The 15,736-nt window shown below is 37.2% G+C and overlaps 1 protein-coding gene across 2 annotated transcripts in view; it reads right to left on the reverse strand.

Moving 5' to 3' along the window:
- The window catches only part of LOC129263062 (tetratricopeptide repeat protein 39C-like), a 22,158-nt gene continuing 6,422 nt past the window's right edge, over nucleotides 1-15,736 (reverse strand). For both annotated transcript variants that reach the window (XM_064103081.1, XM_064103074.1), the window contains exons 4-12: nucleotides 14,821-15,072; nucleotides 13,938-14,386; nucleotides 13,141-13,309; nucleotides 11,838-12,039; nucleotides 8,879-9,112; nucleotides 7,906-8,006; nucleotides 3,585-3,689; nucleotides 2,251-2,289; nucleotides 1-1,877 (exon numbers count right to left, since the gene is read on the reverse strand). In XM_064103081.1, coding sequence (XP_063959151.1) covers nucleotides 1,794-1,877; nucleotides 2,251-2,289; nucleotides 3,585-3,689; nucleotides 7,906-8,006; nucleotides 8,879-9,112; nucleotides 11,838-12,039; nucleotides 13,141-13,309; nucleotides 13,938-14,386; nucleotides 14,821-15,072 — 1,635 coding nt within the window. In that variant the 3' untranslated portion in view covers nucleotides 1-1,793. The remainder of the gene's footprint in view (nucleotides 1,878-2,250; nucleotides 2,290-3,584; nucleotides 3,690-7,905; nucleotides 8,007-8,878; nucleotides 9,113-11,837; nucleotides 12,040-13,140; nucleotides 13,310-13,937; nucleotides 14,387-14,820; nucleotides 15,073-15,736) is intronic.

The raw sequence follows: 15,736 nt of genomic DNA on the forward strand, positions 1-15,736 counted from the left end.
CTGACGGGCTAGGTGACTGGAAATGGGCAGCTGACGCCCCTCCGTCGATACATTTTACCCAACAAAGCCCATGGACTTATGTAAGTTAATATGATAGTAGTCTAGGACCCTGTCTTACAAAGACTTACGATCAATCTGATCAACGTCAAGTATAACACAAAGATAAAGATTTGAAAGAGCAATTCTGATTGGTTCCTAGTCAATCTACTGTGCAAAATGTGCATGCAACCAGTTCTTGATATGCAATATCATTTAGCGATTGATCGCTAAACTCTTTGTTACTGGGCCCAGGTTTCACTACAAAATAAACCAAACCTAATAGTGGCCACTAGTATAGAAGAAAAATCACACCAAAATGTTTTTGGTTGTTGGTTTCCTTGATTATTTTCCCCACGGGAGAATGCTACACAAGCATGTTCATTGTAAAGACCTTTTTTTTTAATTCTCTCTTGGGTGGTCATTGAATGTACGTTTCTTGGCAATAACATTCCACAGTTAAAATGTCATAGTGGGTGCAAAAAGCAAATATTTGCAATCAATTGCAAATCTGTGATGCAAATTTACAATTGATATCGATTCAATTGTAACCAGAGCAAATTGATTTTAACTGCTTGTTGCAAGAAGCAGCCCTGGGCAAAGAGTCTTACAAAGACTTACGATTGATCCAATCAATTGTAACTATGGAAATCCATCATTGTCATAATTTTTTCTACAGGATATTTGAACAATGTTCATTGTAAACAAAGAGAAGCACAGTGAATTTTCAAGAAAACAAAGAATGCATGAATATACATCGTAGATAGAAAATATTTTGAACAAACATGTATAGTAGATGTTGACATTGCTGGCCGTCCATAGCTGTGATTGATCGGATCAATCGCAACTCTTTGTAAGATGAGACCAAGCATTCAAGTGCAAATTTGCAATTGCTTGCCAGACTTATGATTGTTTTTTTTACTCGAAAATTTATTTTTGCAAGTTTCTTGGAATGTCCCATTGCATAGTTTAGTCTGCACGATTTGCCCGTGCAATATCACAGCATATAGCACGCTGCACAGAAATCTGACATATTCCCCATAGGCTCATGTACAAAGCTTGTTGTGCAATATCATGCCATATTGCATGGTCTAACGAATAATGGTCATAAGAAAATAATCACTTTATTGAATGGCTTTTCTTCATGGGATATCAGAGATATTCCTCTTGTGAGGGCCGATATTGTCATCGACGATTTGTGCAATATTCCCCAACTCATGAAATATTTCTGTTATTCAATTCTTGACTATGCAATATAAAATCTGCTACTTCTCGCACTCTCGATATCCAATGCACCTGCCACACTTCTATACAAGAAGACGGGTCAGAATCCAAGTGCATTTATTATTCTGATTTCATTCCCAATAGACGATGCCTCTCTTTTGAGTGCCCTGTTACCAAGACAGACCTTATTCATTGATGGACTGCGCCGCTATCTTAGAGGCTGAAGCCATTGCCTTTTATGTATTGGTAATCAGAAGCTGGCCCTTCTCTGACAACTCCATTTACACACATTCCTATATCCTCTGAGGGAGGGCGCTATGAGATGATGATGTCATATGCATAAGGTCTACTAATATCTGAATATATTACCACTGATAGTCGATGAAAAATTCCAGTAAATATCTTGTCTGATTACAAAAAAAACAGTGGATCACTGCTGACTTACAAGTATCCTAATCTTGATGCAAATAATTGGTACTGTCCCAGATACATGTAGATGAGTAGTTGTGCTGTTCGCTAGGAAAGACAGTCGGTTAGTCGACCCCTTTCAGTTGCTGTAAGGCGGCATGTATCCTAACACTCAGCCTCTGCTCAAAGTCATAGTCTTTGTAACCGTCCTAAAGAGTGAAATAAGAAAATAAAATGTAACGAAGCACTACTATTTAAAGGCCAAGTCTGTCCCAACAACAAGTTGAGTTTAATATTTAGAGAAAACCCAGACGTGCATACAATTGAAAAATTCCTTGAAATTATATGCAAAACAACAAAGTTGTGGCATTTTAAAGTTTATTTTCACACAAAAGTTAGGTGCATGTGCCGACCCTTAAAATACACAGTAATCAATGGAATGAAAGATGAAAGGATTGACAGTAAAGAACACATTTGAGGAAAAAATTAAGATAGGGTTCCCTACTAGCACAAAAGAGCCAGTTCGCCGAAATATATGTTATGCATGTATACATGGGTGTAATTGTGTATGTATCAACCTACCTTTGCTTTTAGAATGAGACTCTTTCCTTTGCTTGCAGTCTGTATAAAAAGTAACAAAAATACATAAACAATTGACCGTAACTCTAATCAAATATGATGGTTTACCTAAAAAAGAGAGAAAATAAACTTAGCACAGAGTTCAACTTAAAGGGATGGTCCGGACTGAATATATTTATATTTAAATAAATAGAGTAAAAAGCAGAATGCTGAAAATTTCATCAAAATCGGATAACAAATAACGAAGTTATTGAATTTCAAAGTTTATCAATATTTTGTGAAAACAGTTATATGCACATCCTCATGAATATTCATTAGGTGGGCTGATGATGTCACATCCCCACTTTCCTTTTTCTTATGTTATTACATGAAATCATAAATGTTTCATTTTTCATACATGTGTAAATGATGTGTATCCATTATGATGAAATAGGTTGCGGCAATAAATAACTAATGCACTTAATCAGTTATCAATTCAATTGTTTAGTTCTTGGTAGAACAATTTTGAATAAACCTAATTTCATATAATAAAATACAAAAGAACAAGTGGGGATATGACATCATCAGCCCACCTAATGAATATTCATAAAGACATGCCTAGAACTGTTTCACTGGAATAACTTCGTTATTTGTTATCCGATTTTGATCAAATTTTCAGCATTTTGCTCTGTGAATTTTATTCTATTTATTGAGATACATGTATATATATCTCCAGCCTGAACCATACCTTTAAATTTATTCAAATCACGAAATTGACACAATATCGCTTCATAATGATGGAAGATATACCCTCAATTTGCTAAAGCTTCAATATCCCTATATTTCAATGTAATAAGGATACTGATTAGACCTTGAACAGAGCAGCAAATAAGCCTACAAATTAGTCTGTCATCCAGGGAAAACAATACACAGGCCTTGGGGCAATTTTGCCCCCTAAATGCTCAAGAGAGCGCTGGAAAAAACCCCATTCACTGCCATGTAGAAATCTAGGCAATAGGTTACAGTATGAAAATAACTCCCCCCCCCCCCCCCGAAAATTAAAAACAAATATACTTGTTTTGCCTGCTGTCATCACTCTAATATGTGACCCGAAGCTAAATCACCCAGCCCTTCAACCCTTGGATTCATCTTTCTGATTATTTTCAACACATGCATGTGGTTATTTTCAATTATGAGTAAAATGAACAAGCAATGTTAATAATATTGATAATGCATCTTTTACATTTCCTATTTGCAAACAAATGTATTTTGTTGACTGATTCTCAACTAGCTACTGATAAATGATTGTAGAAGGTTAATGTTCAAATCAGATGAAACAAAGAAGCAAAGAAACATACCGCTTGACCTCCGGCTAGCATTGCTCCTAACTCAAAGCAGGCGTAGGGGGCAGCGTGGGCTTCAGGCTCTTTGGAAGAAGACCTTGACATACAATCCTCAAAACACTGATAAAACAAATAAAGCAAAGAGAGTCCAGAAGGATGTTTTACTAAGAGTTGAGTATGAATAAAAAGTCATGCTTGGTGTAAGAACTAACATAGAGGTGTTGTGGCTCAGTGGATAAGTCTCTGGACTTTGAACCACAAGGTCCGAGGTTCAATCCCACACCAGTACTCGCGTCCATTGGCTAGGCATTTATTTGCATTTTCCACTCTCAACCCAGGTGTAGTAAATAGGTACCTCGTGGGAATTCCTTGAATGCTTGAGCATCCGATCAGGGTGGCCGTGCTAAAGCCGGGGTAGTAGTACGCAGCACTTTATAGAAACATTTACATTATGCAATATATCAATGTTGCATATTATTATCATCATTATTATTAATGTGCACATGCTATTGAATATGAAATCTCATTTTTCAATATGCAATAGAGCACACTCCTTGAGCACAATCTGACAATGTATTGATTTGTTACATGCCACTTGCAACCTGTAATCTATGTCCAAATCACCTTTTCTCTGTATGGACTTGACCACTGAGGCCTGTACTCTAAACAGAGGTTTCAACTGTACCATAGTACAAAACCATGGGTTACATGTATGCAGATTTCTTGTAAGCGCCATTAGCCAACAGCGCACATTTAATTGGATTTAATTTGATAATATGTCTGTAAAGCCCTTAGAGACGTCGTTCCGATGTATTAAGCGCTATATAAATGCGGATTATTATATATATGTTTTTTTTTCTTACTGTACAAAATGAAATAAGCAATTACTGTATGTACAAAAATCTGCATAGTCCACGTTTTTGTGCCATGATACAGTTGAAACCTCTTAAAAAAAATATGGGCCAATATATTTGTTAACCATCCCCAGGTGGTTTGATCACACAGGGTAGGGTAGCTTCAAACAAAGACAATATAAATATAAGTTAAAATAAAAGTCATTTTCAAAATTGAAACCAACGAACGTAGAGGGCAGCAACACACGGCGGTGTTGCTAAAAGGAAGGTCCACTTCACTCAGATTTTGTGACCATTTTCAACCAGAGCACTTTATTGGAAGATTGTAGAGTTGATTTTTGTTCGTTTGTTCAATTTTACTATTTTTTATGGATAATCAAACCACAAAGAAAATATGTTAAATTATATTATTTAAGTATTTTTGTATTTTAAAAAAATGTAAGACAAAAGGAAATCATTATTCTTGTAGTTTGCAGAGCAATAAAAATACATAGACTAATGACATTTGTGTTACTGTTCTTCTGCTTAATTTCGCTGCCCCTACTAAACCTACACAAGCTATTATTATTATTATTATTATTACTTATTATTTGTACTGCGCTTTTCCCATTAGGCCCAAAGCGCTTACAATGAATTAATTAAATGTAATATTTTAAAAACTACAAAGTACGAAAGAGATGAGTTTTTAATGACTTTTTGAAAATTGCTAATGTTGGAGACTGTCTAATTATTAGTGGCAGGTCGTTCCAGGATTTTGAAGCCGACACTGTAAAAGTTCTGTCACCAGCTAATGTACGAGTTAATGAATATGTGAGGCAAAGTTGATCACTGGCCGACCTAAGTGCTCTAGTTGGTGTATACAGATTCAAGCAGTTACTTAAATACTGTGGAGCCTGTTTATTCAGTGTTTTGTAGACAATCAAGAGTAATTTGAACGTAATTCTCTGTTTAAAAGGAAGCCAGTGAAGAGAATTAAAGAGTGGTTGGGAAGGATGATCTCGGGAAACCTGTAAAATTAATCGTGCTGCCCAATTTTGTAGTCGTTGAATACGAATTAATTGATTAGAGGGAATTGTAGAAAGGAGCCCATTGCAATAATCAATACGAGACAGAACCAATGAACGAACAGCATTGTGACAGGCAGACTGGTCAATGAACCTTCTGATTCTAGAAATGTTCCTTAAATAAAAAGTGACTGTGCTACAGATATGAGAGATATGGTACGACATTGACATGCGGGAATCAAATATGACACCAAGGTTTCTTATTTTTTCTGATGGTCTAAAGAGTGTACCATCAACATCAAGTTGAACATTTGGAAGATTGCACAAGTTATAAGTAGAGGCCGCAACAAAAAATTCAGTTTTTTTGTCATTTAATTTGAGCTTATTCACTATCATCCACTGTCTTATATCTGATATACAATTCTGGAGTTTAACCAGTGCATTATTGAGAGCTCCAAGCCAAGACCGTGATGCTCTGGCCTGGCTGCGCCGAAATTTCCCGGTCACCTCGGTGCGCATAGGCCTACTGCGCGAATGATATGCGGCAGCTGGCCTCACTGCATTGGCCATGATAATCTCAACGCGACTCGACATAACTAGATATAGACTTGGTCTGTCATTGATGTGGCACCAAGACGGATGAGCAACGATAAATATTCAAGGTTAGAATTTTAATTTTCACTTACAGTGTAGATTGTAGTCTGAAAATCTAAATTAAATATGCTATATCCACAAATCCAACCCAGATTTTGCAATCCATCAGGCAGGATCGAAATTGCCACTACACTAGCAAAGCAAAGTCCTAGTCAAATAATAGACCTAATATTAGACCAAAATTATCTAGTTCAGTATCAAGCTATGTATATTTCGACAGGTCTTGACTTGAGACGAACTATCAAGGGGCGAAGGTCTATGTCACATCTACTATTTTCATTCCTTAATTTTTTCAAAACTTTGTGTTAGCATATGCATGCAGCCAACCGTACCATACCTCATAACCGACAGGGCCGGGGCGTCAGCGCGGTTATGCCAGCCATGGCGCTTGTATATTCAAGAGGTGGTGCTGGATTGTGTAGGCGCATTAATGTGGTGCAGCAAAATTTAGATGAAGAACGTAACAACCTCACGTATCCTCTTTATCATATTGATATGCAAAGTCATAAAACCGTTGTCACCACCACATAATATTTTATGAAAAATACAAGGACAAATATTTCATATTTTTAAGCATGATATCTGATGTAAAAACTTTTCAAGCAAAAATAATGATAAAGAGGGAATGAAAATAAACAACTCTACAATCTACTAAAAAAGTGCTCTGAGAGAATTTTGGTGGTCACAAAATGAGCTTGGCTAAATCCGGGTGAAATTAGCAGACTGGTTTATTTATGGCAGAATCTAATCCTGCTTTACTGAAGATTTACAAAAAAATAAGACAATAATTTAGTGACAGTTTCATTTTCAAAATGCGGTACTTTATTATTCCATTGTTTATATATTTTTTTGTTTCTATTATTTGAATCTGGTATGTCATAATCTATCAGTTTACCTCTATCTTGCTATTACTCTGTGAGTGTATTGCATCGGTTCATGGTTTCGTTGGCATGACTACAAAATTGTTCGCGCACTTCAATTGCATGCGCGGATCGAGTGGACCTTCCTAAAAGCAACACTGCTGTGTTGCTGCCCTCTACGTTCGTTGATTGAAACTATCGGAAAAATTTGTTTTAAACAACTACAATTATATTGAAGATGTGGAAGAGGTTCATCATGGTGAAGGATTGAGTAAAAGAAATAACCAGTTGTCTCACGATGTATCAAACGTAGTTTGATCTTTTTTAAAAGTTAATACCAGGTACGCTATTTTCTCTTCTCCCAATATCATCTTCTAAAGCCCAGCGCACACAATACAGTTTGATCTGGCACCTGATAGAACTCAATGGGCCCCGTCTTACAAAGATTTACGATTGATCCGATCAATCACAACTATGGACGGCCAGCAATGTCAACATCTATTATGCATGTTTGTTCAAAATATTTTCTAACTATGATGTATATTCAAGCACTCATTGTTTTCTAAAAGAATTCACTGTGCTACTCTTTGTTTACAAAGGACATTGTGCGAATTTCCTGAAGAAGAAATTATGACACTGATGGATTTCCATAGAGTTACGATTGATTGGACCAATCGTAACTCTTTGTAAGATGGGGCCCTGATGTAAAATATGTAAATTTATCAAATACATTTTCTGGTTACTATTTTTCACACCACATCTGCTTTGGGCCACATGCATTAAGGTCACCTAGTAATGATGAAATGTAATAGTGATACGCACTTTATGGGGGATTTACCACAACTAAAGATAGGCGTTAACTATACAATGCTTTTCCCTGTGTATTCTCTGTTCATTCTAAGTCACCATCCCATTGTATCAAACCATGTCAGTAGATTTAAATTCAGAAAGAAGTTCACCTCACCTGCATAGCAATCTCAACGTTTCCAAGGCAACGATGTATTGCACCTTTTAGAAGTGATATTAAGGTTCTATGAGACTTGTCACTTTCAGCAACATCACACTCTGTGAAAGAAAAAAAAAGGAGGAACATCAAATTTTTGCAAAGAGTATAAAAATTGTCTATTAGAAGAAGTAGAATGCCTCCAGCAGTCTTAATTGCATTACATGATTCAATATAGCAGCAGCTTTTAGACAAGCCCCTGCATCTGATATATCACGTATGTCAGGGGGCAGATCCAGGAATTTCCAAAGGGGGGGGGGGGGGGCACATTTTCCGAGAAAAAATTTGACAAGGTAAAAAAAAAGGTCTTCACTTTAAAAGGGGGGGGCACACTTCTATTTTAAAGGCATTTTTACATTTCAAATTTAAATTGTGCCTCTCAAAGGGGGGGGGGGGCGGCACGGGCTGGCTGTGCGCCCCCCCCTTGGATCCGCCAGCGACGTATATCAGAAACCCTGACCTTGATACCTGTGTGATCTCACTCATGTAACCCAATTTAGGTATAACCTAAAATCTAATGCCAATAAAGTAATCCATATCCCAAGATGTCGAACCAATTCTGGCAAGCACGCGTTCCTGGCAACTGCTCCAAGAGCATGGAACAATCTTCCCAATTCTATAAAGAATGCAATTTCACTCAATATATTCAAGAAAAAAATTAAAAAACACCTTTCCGCTAATGCCCGTTTGCCAGCATTGGTCTTTCAATGTTCTTTACTTTACATTCATTTAAGTTTGTTTTGTTTCATTGTAATTTTTTTTAAATATGTAATGCGCTTTGCACCTTTCCAAGAAAAAGGAACTATAGAAATGCAATTATTATTATTATTGAAATGGAAGATAAGAAAGAGAGATAAATGTATGAACTGAACATGAAATGCACCAATTGGAACATGATAAAAGTGACTAAAATGCATTTAAATGCAATATTTACCCTTAAGCATAAGCCTCAAGGCTTCTTCGTTGCAATCAGGCATTGCCTTCCACAGATAAAGCACTTCAATGGCCATCAGTTTAGCTTGAGCCTGGGTTGGCAGTTTCTTCTTAAACTTGTTGGACTTCCGGAGGACGAAGGACTCCAGTTGGTTGTTCTTCTTCTTGGTAAGACCTGGAACTTCTCTGAAGAGCTCCTGGGCTGTCTCCACCTGACCAAGTGCTCCCTGACAAACTGGAATATAAATTGTAGGATAAGATATGAGATGATAGGCATAAACCTTGCTTTTCAATAAATAGGACATCATTATCACCACATCTATTGTTCAGATCATTGATTTAAAAAAAAAAAAATTGACAGGATTTGCATGTAAACCATCTTAAAGGGATGCTCTAGGCTGAACATATTCATATCACAATAAATAGAGTAAAATTCACAGAGCAAAATGCTGAAAATTTCATCAAAATCGGATAACAAATAACAAAGTTATTGAATTTTAAAGATATGAATTATTCCGGTGAAACAGTTCTAGGCATGTCTTCATGAATATTCAATGAGCAAACTGATGATGTGACATATCCCCATTTGCTCTTTTCTATTGTATTATATGAAATTAGGTTTATTCAAAATTTTTCTACCAAGAACTGAAACAATTGGATTGACAACTGATTAAGTGCATTAGTTATTTATTGCTGCAACTTATTTCATTATAATGGAGACACATCATTCACACATGTATGAAAAAATGAAACAATTATGATTTCATGTAATAACATAAGAAAAGGGAAAGTGGGGATGTGAGTGACATCATCAGCCAACCTAATGAATATTCATGACATGCATATAACTATTTTTACAAAAGATCGCTAAATTTTAAAATTCAATAACTTTTGTATTTGTTATCCAATTTTGATGAAATTTTGCTCTGTGAATTTTACACTATTTATTCAGATATGAATATTTCCAGCCCGGAGTATCCATTTAATGAGTTGAATAAACATCAAAACTATGGGAATTTTTTTTTTCTAACTGGGAACTAATTTCCTTCGTTTTGCTGTTTCACATTTAAAATCCATCAATTGGCCGTTTGGGGCTCTTAGGGCTAATCACCCTATTCCCTATGTACATGCCATTGCTGTTTGAAACTTTAGGGACAGTAACTTTCTGTTTTACCGGTAAAAGAAATGGAACATCTGTTTGGTGCTTATACTTTTCATGCAGAAAATCATGGAATTCACCTTTGCAAGATGTAATTCAGGTTTTTGCTGTGTGTATTTAAAGTGAAAAACAGAATTTCCATTTTTAGATCAAGTTTGTCAGAAAACTACCCTTCTTTGTAACCAAATACTTTTTCTTCATTTCAGATATACAGGAGCTGCAATTCGCTTTTCTTTGTAATGCAAATAAGTTGCTAGAGCAGGAGTGTGAGTGGTAGTGAGAGTGACTCTTGGATGGTTGAGCGGATTTGAATGAGAGTGTGTTCAAGTGAATGGGCAGGTATGTATGTGAGGGGTTTCTCAGTTTGTCTCACTGCTAATTGAAGAAGCTATTTATGTGGTCAAAGAGGAAAGACTTCTATCATGTCCATTACTTATCAGCCATGTTGCTGAATTTATTTTGAAGCCAAGCACTACCAAAGCTGAATTGTAAGTTATAAATTGTCTTGTTTTCACACTTACTATGATGTGTTATTCTCTGAAGAATTTGATATTGAATTATAAGGAAGATGTTTTAGTATTATAAAGACTGTGGAGTTGTATCAGGCATAATGTGTGAAGATAGATTGATGATTGATAAATAATTGCCGCTCAGGATTAATCCTGATTTACAGTTGTCTCTTTATTGCATACAAAATAGGTAACATTTTATTCAGTAAAACAAGTATTTACCTTAATCTTTAACTTCACACAGATATTTCTAAATGATGATTTGCTTTTGGTTTGATTGTTATTTGATCTAAAGTAAGTGTGGGTGTCAAACAGAAATCGTAATAAACCGTTACAATTGTATTACATAGAGATAAGGTATTATTTGCCTATCGCTATCTATGGAAGTTTGGATTGTAATTACAGGTGGCTCCTCCCTTTGGGGACTAGAACTCAGTGTTTTAAAGCCAAGTGAAGGGTTAGTCAGCTTGCATGTGGCAGAACTTCCCCCTCCTGTGTGGTGAACTAACTTCGTGGATCTCGCAATACTGAGTGAGAGATGATGGCATCAAGCTTCTGTGTGGTGGGGAAATGTTCTACTATCTTCGTGCTGTACCCATTTGCGACTAGCTAATCTTCAAAAGGAAAGTAAGAACAGTACCATCTGGCTATTACATGTCCGCTCTACTTGCTATGCCTAAAGCAAGGAACATTTATGTCGCAATCTCCGGACATTGAACTCTAGCCAACTTCCATAGAAGTCCGACTCAATTTCATTTCAATGATTTGATTTCTGCCAGACTAGTTACTGAACATAATTCCACAAATATATATTTATATTTATTTTTATTCTTGTTGACACCCAATATTAAGTGACTATGAGCTTATTAAGTGCATCATGAGTACTCTGATAATAAAGGGAGACTAAACTTAATCTTCCTCGACTTCATAATCTGTTTGTGTCCAAGCATTTTCCTGACAAAGTTTAAACAGAATTACAGATTTTCAGAAACGGAAAAGACCATTTTTTGAAACGGAAAATCACTGTCTCTAAAACTTACATCACTCAGTACCTTGAAATGTACTTTATATCTTGTAGCATCAGTATATATACTTTTGGAGCCAGCAGATATAAAATGTTCTTCTAAAGGAATGCTATTAATCACCTCAAAAGACAAAATAACCATCACTACTTCCACCACCATGGAAACACTGTCATCAATAACATTACCATTATAAAACAAATTCATCCTTAAAAGCTTTAATTAAGGTAATTATATTCCTAGACTGAGGTAATCAAAATGGCTTCATACTTGCAGTGAGGTATGCATAGTAACTCTGAGCCCACCTAGACTCCTCTTTTAACCGGGCGAACGCCAGCAGGCTCTCTTCCCAATTGAGCCGCATCAGATTACACCATCCAAGCTCATAAAGGCATATAAGTTGAATCTCTCTCTGTTCTGAGCAGGCTTCCAATGCAGCCTCATACGTTTTCAAGGCACCGTCCAAGTTGCCCTGTAATATTGATAAGAAAATGAGTAAAAAGATCTAATACCATAGTGTGATGTCATAAATTTCATTTTTAATGTGTGCATTTGTTGATATGGAAATGAGTAAAAAGATGATCTATTAGAGTACCAAGACAAGACAAGTGGTCTTTGTGAGCAGAGTCGCTCTTGAAGAACAGTTCCTGTGATACTATTTTTTTTTCAATTGGCATTTCTGTTTTGGTTATGGTAACTGGTGCAGGAGCTCTGCAGGACAGCTTTTTTTATTGTTAATTAAATGCCAAGCTGGTATATAACAAATTACATAGGAAACATTGTACGTCAGGCATAGTGGCTGACCTTATAGACGACATAAATTACTCTCGGCCTTTTTAATCAAAGTGGAGACAATGGCAAAGAGGGAATCAAATTCACTACCTCATGATAATGAGTCCAATGCTCTAAACACTAGACCACACAGCTTGAATTACTTTGCCATTTGGCAAAATAATTCAAGCAAATCCAAACTTATGGTCTTAATTGACAGGTGCTTCTGTACATGCGGTCGCTGAAATAGGTTTGACAGTATTTACTTTGAAACAAATGCTGAACAACATATTATCGTTTTGGCCCAGTGGGTTAGTCTCCGGACTTTGAAACAGAGGGTTGTGGGTTCGAATCCCGGCTATAACTTAATTTTCTTCAGCAAGAAATTGATCCAGAATGTGCTGCACTCAACCCAGGTGAGGTAAATGGGTACCGTCAGGAACGGATTCCTCAAAAAGCTGTGAGCACCAGATCGGTAGACTAGCTGAACAGGAGTAATATAATATAGGAGCACCTTGAGCACTTATGTGTTATACAAATACTCTATTATTATTATTATGTCTTGCAACAAGGGGCCGTTTCACAAAGCTGATCGTAAGTTAAGAGCGAATTTAAGAACGACTGGTGAACCTTTCTTACGCGCTAAACCATCGCCAATGGTGTATACCACTTACCACAAGAAAGGATCACCAGTCGTTCTTAAAGTCGCTCTTAACTTACGAACAGCTTTATGAAACACCCACCAGGACATATTGAAGACTGCTACAGACACAACCAAATAAAATCACTAAATGGAACAAACCTCAAGTTTCTGTACCCTTCCTTCATAGAACATCACTAATGCTGAGTTGGGGTATGCTGCCTTCCTCTCCCCGAGGATCTTCTGAGCTGCCTGGATACAGGAAGCTTTGTTCTTACTGTCAATACCAAAGAAGGGACGGACTACCGTGTGGTACCACAGGAGAGTTAACCTGAAAATAGGTATCAAACAAAAAATGAACACAAGTAAAGTGGTTTTATTTCATTTCTGTTTCTGCTTCTGTTTATGGTAACTACCGTAGGAACTCGGCAGGACAGCATTTTGCTGGTAAACGCCACGCTGGTATATAACCAATTACCTAGGAAACATTTTACGTCTAGGTTAATCAGTCATAGTGGCTGACCGTATAGATGACAGATATCACTCTCGGGCCTTTTTTTATCACAGTGAAGACAATGGCAGAGTGAGGATTCGAACTCACAACCTTGCGATTATGAGTCCAATGCTCTAACCAAGTTACCACACGACCTGTGTGGTCTATATCTGAGGTAGTCTAAATCTATTTGGTCTACTAGATGTTTCAATTTCTGCCAGGGTTTGAGCAGGTATAGTACACAATTTCCATCCCTCCCTTCTAGTCTTCAAATTCAGACCACTGTATAATGAAACAACCATGGAATTTTGCCTGCAAACTACAGATCAAATCAAGGAATTGCATGTGTATATTGTTAGCTTAACGCCGAGGATTAAAGGAGTGGTCATTCTGCGAGCGATTTGATGTGGTATGGTTACCCTCATGGTGTTTGGTGTGCAAGTGCCTTAAAGATACCTCTACTTACATGGCCAGGGGGGCCTTCATATCAGTACTGTGACTAGCCGTATCCAGGCATTTCAGACCAAACTCTTTGTTTCCATGGAAGCCCAGGAGATTGACAACCGTCAACAGGTTCGGAGGCATCATGGATATCACCAGCTGCAGGACTCCATAGCCAAAGGACACGCCCCCTTTCAACCTGGCCAAGGCATCTTCTTCCACGGCCACAAGGTCCTTCTGGCTCAACGAGGCATCGTCGTCGAGGTCAAGGGTCGCGACCTCATTATTGTGGTTGGAGGCACTTTCGGCTGACATGGAATTTGAATTTGGCTCCATTTCGAGGGCGGCCGAGGCATCTTCCACGAGCATCACGGGCGTTTCTTCCATCTTTTCCCCACGGGCTTCGTAGACTTTACCAATGTCCCGATAGGCTTTCTCGTAGAGCTTGTAGCCCTTACGTATTAACCATCCACCCTGTATAACAAACAGAATTTTGTCAACCACTATACTCATATCTTTTCAATCTTCAATGGGGAAGAAAACAATCACCATGCACTAAATATTTAAAAAAATTCTTTAACTTTTGTCAATTGAAGTAAAACATGTATATATATATCCAGAATCTAATCATGCAAATGAAAAATAACTTTTGACTATTCACACTTCCCCAGCACGCCTCAAAACATTCCCAATATGATATTCCTTTGATATTGATTCTCATATGTTTGTAATATTTGTTTCTGTTGTTGTGGGGCCTCGTACAACAGTATACCAATTACTGATGGAGCCACCCTACTAAAATAAGACATATGAATAAATAAATGAAAGAATGAATGAATGAACGAACGAACAAATAAATAAATGAGTCAGAGTGCTTGACCTCATCAGCATATGACCTTTGACCTCACCTTGATGAACCCTGTGACCTCATTCCTTGAGAAGATGAGCATGGCCATGTAGAGCTGACAATCTGCGGACAGGATCCTCCTCTGGAGCCTCTCCTCGACGCTGAGCTTGGACTCTGAGGAATCCTTCTTCAGGATCCTGTGTTTGAGGGACTTCATGAAACCATCCTGGTAGGAATTGCACAGTTTGTCCGTCTCCTTGATGTCTTCCATGGCGGCGTCCAGCTTGTCGTCTTCGTATGTCATCAGGGCATTCTGAAACAGGCAACAAATGTATATACATTGAATTCTTCTCTCATACAATTTTCCAAAAATGTGATAAAGGAAAAGAAAATAACAGTGCTCAAATGTTAATAACTGGAACAATTCCATATTTGCCTACTGCCATCACACCAAATTTAATGAAACTACATGTACTGTATGCAAAAGGAGAGATAAAAATCTTGATTTATTTATGATTTGAATGATTTCGTTAAATCCTACAAGAGTGATACAAAGCTCATTCCCTTGACCATTGAATAAAATACACACACATACATGTATATGTGTGTTTTTTCATTATTATGCAATTGCAATTAACATTTCCTAAGTACTTCACTTCCTCTATCTATGTCTGGTGATGATAATAAATGCATAGTCACGTTTATGAATACAAACATATGCGGCAAGACACGTGTCTTTATAAGGACCTCTCTGGACTGGATAGTGCATTATAGTAATGCTTCCCGTAGGCTGATCATTCTTAATATTCCTTCAGAGAGAAGGTGTGACATGTCGGGAACTTGTCACTATCTACAAGATCTACATTAGACCATTTGAGTTTGCTGTGCCTGCTTGGGCTTCTAGCATTACCTACCAACAATCATTGAGCTAGTTCAGAAGAGGGCCGAATGTCTTGCCATACAATGAACTTCTGCAT

Source organism: Lytechinus pictus, chromosome 1 (assembly GCF_037042905.1).
Source record: "Lytechinus pictus isolate F3 Inbred chromosome 1, Lp3.0, whole genome shotgun sequence".
Classification (NCBI taxonomy): Eukaryota; Metazoa; Echinodermata; class Echinoidea; order Temnopleuroida; family Toxopneustidae; genus Lytechinus; species Lytechinus pictus.